General features: G+C 48.5%; 1 protein-coding gene and 1 long non-coding RNA gene across 2 annotated transcripts; one reads left to right on the top strand and one right to left on the bottom strand.

The window, feature by feature from the left end:
- Positions 1–1,083: 1,083 nt before the first annotated feature.
- Positions 1,084–1,571, bottom strand: LOC139596371 (uncharacterized). Its single transcript, XR_011681312.1, has 2 exons — positions 1,492–1,571; positions 1,084–1,218 (listed from the first exon to the last, which is right to left on the bottom strand). It is a non-coding gene; the product is annotated as an uncharacterized lncRNA (long non-coding RNA).
- Positions 1,572–1,883: 312 nt separating this feature from the next.
- On the top strand, positions 1,884–7,850 carry LOC139598247 (uncharacterized). Its single transcript, XM_071444842.1, has 2 exons — positions 1,884–3,168; positions 6,512–7,850. The coding sequence occupies exon 2, from the start codon at positions 6,558–6,560 to the stop codon at positions 7,848–7,850; it is 1,293 nt and encodes a 430-aa protein (XP_071300943.1). The 5' UTR covers positions 1,884–3,168; positions 6,512–6,557.
- The last annotated feature ends 301 nt before the right edge of the window (positions 7,851–8,151 follow it).

The raw sequence follows: 8,151 nt of genomic DNA, 5'->3' as shown, positions 1-8,151 counted from the left end.
ATAAGATCTCCAAAACCCCCACCCTGGCTCTCTGCCAGTCACCTCGACATCCCAGCCCCCTACCTAGAAGTTTCGGTCCAAGTTGTCGAGTGATTAGCCAGGGGCCAAGGGTCAACCCCCCAAGTCCTGCCCCATACGCTGTTTTGTATGTCTGTCCCCCCAGCACCCATCCCCCAGAGATACCTATTGGTCAGTAGGATTTTATCTATGTTAGTTTCCTCCCCCCTTTAAATGTAAGCTCCAAACGTCCCCCAGTGCTCTCGGCAGGAGGAACCCCCTGAGGTATAGGAGCTCCCTCGGGACTCCTTAATAAAACCTTGGAATATCCCCTGCTGGGAGTCGGCCCCTTTCCTCTTCCACCGACGTCTCGGTCGTCTCTGCTGCAACGAAGGCAACCAGCCTGAGTGCCCTCAGCACCCTCGGGGCACAGAGAGTGTCTCCCCGCAGTCGGCCGTGGTGGGGTCACCCCCCCCACTCTCTGCCGACCCGGGTAAGGCCCAGGGACTCGAGAGGCTTGCAGAGAGACTGGGACAGCTTGGCGCCCAACGTGGGGCTCTGGAACCATTCCAGGAGCCCACGGAAAGGGGCTCGGACATACTTTCAGTCTGTTCGATAAGCCTTTGGCCGGCAAGCTACCTCGGAAGAACACACTCCGTTTTAGTGAGTTGCTCTCCTGTGGACGAAGCTGGGAGCTTCTTATGTACCCCAAGAAGTCAGCTTCAGGTGGAAATCAACATCCCAGGCTTTTTCGTTCCCCTCTCCTGCAGTTGGATTGGTAAGTTTTACCCTTCTCTTGTTTTTCCCCTCTTTGGGAGGGGGTGTTTCCCTGCCCTTTGTTCTCAGCCCCGCCGCGGAGGGCTGAATTTTTTTTCTCTCTATTGTGGGCAGACTGCCAGCTGTAGGCTTCTTTCTCCTCCCCCCCCCCACCTGGGTTGCTGAAATTTGAGATACAAATTTAAAATCAGAGCCAAAATGGGTGCTAGGCTTTCTGTATCTCACAAGGGTGTCTATTATCATCTCTTAAACATTCTTAAGAGTGAAAAAATCCGATTTTCAAAAACAGAGGTTAAACAGTTCGTCAGATGGCTTTTCCTTCACTTCCCTGACGTGTCCACTGAAAATCTCAGTGATTTGGCTTTTTGGGACAAAATTGGTAGTGAATTATTGAAGGCAGGGAAAGCAGGAGACATATCTCCGTCAAAATTTGCTTTTTTAGCCCTGCAGATAAGAAATGTTGTAAAATTTAATTTAAAAATGCAAGAACAGCCATCCGGCAACAGTTTCAATATCTCTGTTCCCCAGAAACCCGATCTACCCCCCTCCGAGTTCGGTTCTCCCTCCTCCACTCACCTCCCCCCACTCCCAGCCCCTGCACAAACCCCTGCTCCCCCCCCGAGGTTCCCTGTCTCCAACCCGGACACTTCTACCCTGAATTCCCGAAATCTTACCCTCCCCCCTGCTTCCCCAAGTTATAATACCGTGTCTCACAACCTTAGTGCCCGACTTGGTACCCCTGAGACGCGCCCGGTAACTTCTCAGGACCATAATGGCGGACACCACGTGGCAATGGTGGTTTCCTCGCCTTCCCATAATCCCTTTCGCCCTCCCAACAACCCATTCTGCTCGGAGCACCCCGCCCCCGAAACCCGCCCTCCCGCCCTTCCCCCGTCTCCTCCCCCGGCCCCTCCTCCGGCTCCTCCTGCCCCGGCCCCGGCCGCCCCTCCCGCTCTGGCCCCGGCCGCCCCTCCCGCCCCGGCCCTGGCCGCCCCCGCCCCCTCAGAGCTCTGCCCGCCCGCCGCGGGCTCCCTCCGCCCCCCCCACGGCCCGCCCTCCGGTGCTCAGGACAGTGTGATAAGAGACGCTGTCGCTGGGAGACCAAACCCGGAAACAGGACAGTCCTTTTCTGCTGCCCCTGTCTCATATATCCCTGATTTAAACGGGGCATTCCAGCCAAATTATAGCCCCCTTTCTGTTGATTCTGTTAAAGAACTAGCCAAAGCCCAAAAAGATTTTGGGAGATCAAGTGAATATTTTAGAGGGCTCCTTAAAGCTACATTATTTGCTCACATTTTAACCCCTGCTGATATAAAACACCTTTTTTCCTGCCTGTTATCCTCTTCTGAATATCTCTTGTGGGAAGTTGCATGGCAAAAAGGATTGAGAGCAATTTTACCAGCTCTGTGGGCTGATGAAGCTACTGCTCGTGATGTTTATGGTAATATGTTATCCCTCGATCATCTCTGTGGACAGGGGGGTTGGGAAAACGCCGTGACCCAGGCAGAAAGCATTCCCACAAGGGCTTTCAGAGAAGGTGCTAGAGCAGCTGAGAAAGCTTTCTTTGGGCTCCGTCCTAGTATTCCAATTGAAAATTATTTGAAAATAACACAATCTCCATTTGAGTCCTTTTTGAGTTTTGTGGAAAGGTTGAGAAAAGCTGTTGAATTGCAAGTTCAGAATGAAGGAGCCAGGATGGAAATCCTCACCGAGATCGCTAAAGAAAATGCCAATGAGAAGTGCAAAGCTGCTATCCTCAGCCTGCCTCTTGACCCAACGCCTACGCTGCAGGCCATGCTTGAAGTGTGTGAGAAGAAAGTTACCATCACCCTCGCTGACCACGACGAGAGACCAAAACCACAGAGAAGGATTGCTGCAGTGGAAACCCCTGAGCCACCATTTACCAGCCAGCTCCAGCATGTCACGATGCCACAAGAGAGAATCTCCAGCTCTAATAGACCTTGCCATCTTTGTGGGAAGTTGGGGCATTGGATGCCGGACTGCCCTCTGAAAAAGCAGTTTTTAGACTTTAAATACAATATGCTTAAGAACCAGAATTCCCCAAAGGACCACCTCTCAAAAAACTGAGTAAAGAGCGCTCCTTTCCCCAGCGCTATGACAAAAATAGGGTGGGCTCAATTCAAGTACGGGGGAGGGAAAAGAAATCTAGTGTAAAAGATGTATCAGTGCCAAGCGAGGCACTGGCTTTGAACAAAACAGAACATTCAGTTCATTGGAATAATCCCAGACCAATCTTAACCACTGACTCTTCACATAATCCTTACAGGCTGGCGTTGACTGAACCTCTTCATCTCAGAGACACTAACTGGCATTTCATATCTGTTAACCCTGAACAACCAGGTACTTGGACACAGCTTTGCCAGAAGCGTCACAGTAAGTATGTCGTCCTTGGGGACACAAAACACACACCCCAAGAAATTATTATTCCTCCGGGTCTCATATCATCAGACCCGAAACAATTTGTCATATGGCTTCACTGTACTCATCCACCCGTGTACTTGCCCAAAGGCCAAATCATAGCCCAAGCCATCCCAGTACCTGAGCCTCCATGGGACCAGGAGCAAGCAGACACCCTCAGAGGTAAACTCCGTCCCAATGTCTGCTGGACTCAGGTATTGGGAAAAGAAAAACCCAAGCTATCATGTGGGTTGCACCGTGGTGGCGAGTACAAGTCCATACAAGGACTTTTAGATACTGGAGCGGATGTCACGATTATCCCATCTAAAGAGTGGCCATCACACTGGGAATTGCAAAACGTAGCAGGACACGTGCAAGGTGTAGGGGGAATTCAATTGGCAAGACAGTCAAAAAACGTTGTTCAAATTGAGGGACCCAATGGCAAAATAGCTTCCATTCGCCCGTTTGTTTTAGACTACACAGAGCCCCTCTGGGGCAGAGATTTAATGGTTCAATGGGGAACCACAATTGACATCCCAGAAAACCCGCAGGTTTTTCGGGGAGCGGTCGCTGAGGTGCGCCACGCCCAAAAATTGATTTGGAAAACTGATACTCCTATAAGGGTAGTACAGTGGCCGCTCAATAAAACCAAATTAAAGGCGCTTGAAGAACTTGTACAAGAGCAGTTAGAAAAAGGTCACATTGTGGAGACCACGTCGCCGTGGAATTCGCCTGTCTTTGTCATTAAAAAACCAAACAAAGACAAGTGGAGACTACTCCATGACCTCCGTCAAATCAACAACGTTATTGAGGACATGGGCTCCCTACAACCAGGGATGCCCTCCCCAAGCATGCTTCCACAAAATTGGTCTTTAGCTGTAATTGACATCAAAGATTGTTTTTTTCACATTCCCCTACATCCTGACGATGCTCCGCGTTTTGCCTTTTCGGTTCCCACCATTAACCTGGAGGCCCCAATGAAGAGATACCATTGGACGACCCTCCCTCAGGGACTTAAAGTCAGTCCTGTGATTTGCCAGAGGTATGTCTCTTCCTTGTTGTCTCCAGTCCGTGAAGCTGCAGGAGATTCCATCATCCTGCACTACATGGATGACATCCTGGTGTGTGCCCCAAGTGATGACATGCTTACTCACACACTTGACCTGACAATCAATGCATTGGTTGCTGCAGGGTTCGAGCTCCAAGAGGAAAAGATTCAAAAGATGCCACCTTGGAAGTACCTGGGCCTTGAAATTGGAAAGCGGACCATTGTGCCGCAAAAATTGACTATCAAACATGATATCAAAACCTTAGCGGATCTCCATCAACTTTGTGGATCCTTAAATTGGGTGAGACCTTGGCTAGGCATTTCCACCGAAGACCTAGCCCCCCTTTTCAATTTGTTAAAAGGGGGAGATGACCTTAGTGCTCCTAGGACCCTCACCCAGGAGGCGAAAACCGCACTGGAGAAAGTTCAGGAAATCATGTCGACTAGACAGGCCCACAGGTGCCAGCAGGGTCTCCCCTTCAAATTTATCATCTTAGGCAAACTGCCACATCTCCATGGTATGATTTTTCAGTGGGAAACTGTCCAGGCAAAGAAAAAGGACCAGGTCAAGAAAGATCCCCTCTTAATTATAGAATGGGTCTTTCTCAGTCACAACAGGTCAAAAAGGATGACAATGCCACAGGAGCTGATGGCAGAATTGATCCGGAAAGCAAGGATACGGATCAGAGAATTGGCAGGGTGTGACTTTGACTGCATTTACATTTCCTTAAAACTGAAATCAGGCCATTTGTCTCAAACAATGCTAGAGCAATTTTATCAAGAGAATGAAGCCTTGCAATTAGCCCTAGATAGCTACACAGGCCAAATTTCAATTCACAGACCGGCCCACAAAATTTTCAACTCAGATGTTCAGTTTTCATTATCACTGACAAGTATTCAGAGCAAGACACCTCTAAAAGCACTGACAGTTTTTACTGATGCGTCTGGTGCGTCTCACAAGTCAGTGGTAACTTGGAAAGATCCCCAAACTCAACAGTGGGAGGCAGATATTGCCAAGGTGGAAGGATCACCCCAAATTGCTGAGCTGGCCGCTGTAGTCAGAGCTTTTGAGAAGTTTCCTGAGCCTTTAAATGTAGTTACGGATTCAGCTTATGTTGCAGGTGTAGTGTCTAGGGCAGAGAATGCTGTGTTGCAAGAAGTTTCCAACATTCCTTTATATGAATTACTTTCTAAGTTAGTAAGAATTATTTCTGGCCGAGAACACCCATTTTATGTGATGCATGTTAGGTCACACACAGACCTGCCGGGGTTCATTGCAGAAGGTAACCGGAAAGCTGATGCCCTTGCGGCTACAGCCAAGATGGCCCCGCTCCCAGAGGTATTCCAACAAGCAAAGATCAGTCATCAATTTTTTCATCAGAATGCACCTGCCTTGGTCCGACAATTCCATCTGAAGCACAAACAAGCCCAGGCCATCGTAGCCACCTGCCCTTCTTGTCAAAATCAGTCACTACCTGCCTTAAGTGCAGGTGCAAACCCTAGGGGCTTGCAGAGCTGCGAAGTGTGGCAGACAGATGTAACCCACATCCCATCATTTGGCAGATTTAAATATGTCCACGTCTCCGTGGATACCTTTTCTGGTGCCATCTACGCTTCTGCCCACACAGGGGAGAAAGCCAGTGAGGTAAAGAAGCATTTCATGCAAGCCTTTTCCACATTAGGAATCCCTAAGGTCATCAAAACAGACAATGGCCCAGCGTACAAGTCCAAAGACCTTCAGAGCTTCCTGCAGCAATGGGGAATAGAACACAAAACAGGCATCCCCTATTCCCCGACAGGTCAAGCTGTGGTGGAGAGAGCCCATCAGAACCTAAAAAAGGTTCTTCACCGGCAACGTGAAGTGATGAAAACAGAGACCCCTCAAATCCAGCTGTCCAAAGCACTGTTCACACTGAACTTTTTGAACTGTACCTTTGAAAACCTTAACCCACCTATTGTAAGACATTTTAACGAGAACAGTCAGCACAAATTAAAAGTGCGTCCGCCAGTCCTCATAAAGGACCCTGAAACTTGGAAAATAGAGGGGCCCCATGAGCTCGTAGTCTGGGGTAGGGGATATGCGTGCGTATCCACTCCCTCAGGCTTGAGATGGATCCCCTCCAGGTGGGTGAGACCGTACATTCCTAAGGTGTCAAAGGACAAAGCTGCAACACAGGTAGCCAGTGCCTGCTGGAGGAGGAAGCGCCGTCAGACTCTTTAAAGTTAAATTGTTGTTACCTGGACCTCATCCCTAACACTTTTTATTTTCAGTTTTAGTGTTTTCCTTTGATCTGAACTCAGCCCTGGTGTCATCAGAATGAGCCCCATCCTTCCGTTGCTTCTGTTGACAGCCGTCCATCCAGGTCAGATGTGGATCGTTCCACAACCCCAAGCAAATGTGTGGACCACCCTCGCCAGAGTCCTCAACCAAGACCACATTTGCCTGTCAGCCTCTTCTGTGTCTGACCCGATGTCCACTTGCCTTGTGGGGATCCCATCTAAATATGATGAATTTCCGCCAACATTAGCTGCTCCCCTTCCCCCAGTATATAATCCGTTATCCCCTTGGTCAAAATTAATTGATAGACAAGCAGTAGCAGAAAAAGAACCCCAAGAATTTGAACTCCTTGGTTCTGCCAAGGCATTCTATTGTGTTCAGTTTACGTTTACACCAAAAGATCAAGTAGACTTGTACCATGAAGTCAAACAGTTTAAAGTGAATTATACAGCAAAAATTTGGTGTAAGAAAATTTCCCAAGTAGGAATACCTTCCACCCCTGATAATAAGCCCCGTGCCCTTCCTAAGGGGTTTTTCCTCATTTGCGGGGACAGGGCATGGGCAGGCATCCCCTCTCGTCTAATCGGAGGTCCATGCACCATTGGAAAGCTGAGCCTGTTTACACCCAACAAAACCCAAATTATGGATTGGCGAACCAAAACCAACACCCGCAATTCGGCCCGCAAAAAGAGAGATTTAAGGAATCTGGACCCAAATTGCGATTCTGAAATTGTACATTGGTCCAAACCGAAAGGAGTTGCGATCACCGTGTTTTTGCCATGGGTGTCTGCAGCTAAAGCTCTAGGTGAGTTATCACATCTAGAGTGTTGGGTTGCTAAACAGGCCAATATTACATCAGCTGCACTTTCAGACCTCCTGGCAGACGATGAAACAACAAGGCAAGCCACCCTACAAAATCGGGCTGCAATTGATTTTCTCCTCTTGCTACATAATCATCGTTGTGAGGAGTTTGAAGGTCTCTGTTGCCTGAATCTGTCATCCAAAGCTGAAAATGTCCACAAAATCATCGGGAAGATGCAACAAATGGTCCAAGACATCAAGCAAGAAACAGCGGACTGGATGGATGGACTCTTTCAGGGATGGGGACTCTCGGGCTGGGTCAAATCCATTTTGAAATCTGTATTTTTAGTTTTGCTTGTTCTTCTTGTTATTTTGATCAGTTTTGGGATCATCAAGAGCATTGTGACCAAACTGATCTCAAAAGCTATTTCCCCTTTAGAGGTCAATCAGGTGACTGTTCCTACCTCTTCTGAGGAAGAGACAGAAACCTCTGTAGAATTTACAAAACAGCCTTGGTTTGCTGATGATTGATAGCACTCCGAGCTGAAATTTAATGTTTAGGTGCCTCTTCCTTTTTTATTTAAACGAAAAGAGGGAGATGTTGTAGTGCGTTCTTATATTTTGTAATACCTTGAAGTAGTTGGTTTTGTATTCCCATGTTTTTCCCAAATGGTTTATCCCAGACTGTACCCCCCCCTCCTCTTCCCTCTACTCGTGTTATCCCTTTCCCGGGATAAGATCTCCAAAACCCCCACCCTGGCTCTCTGCCAGTCACCTCGACATCCCAGCCCCCTACCTAGAAGTTTCGGTCCAAGTTGTCGAGTGATTAGCC

This window comes from Agelaius tricolor, unplaced genomic scaffold (assembly GCF_023055355.1).
Source record: "Agelaius tricolor isolate 1412-34295 unplaced genomic scaffold, bAgeTri1.0.p SCAF_1, whole genome shotgun sequence".
In the NCBI taxonomy this organism is placed as follows: domain Eukaryota; kingdom Metazoa; phylum Chordata; class Aves; order Passeriformes; family Icteridae; genus Agelaius; species Agelaius tricolor.
The sequence above is the reverse complement of the archived record's forward strand: the minus strand, read 5'-3'. Positions and strand labels throughout refer to the sequence as shown.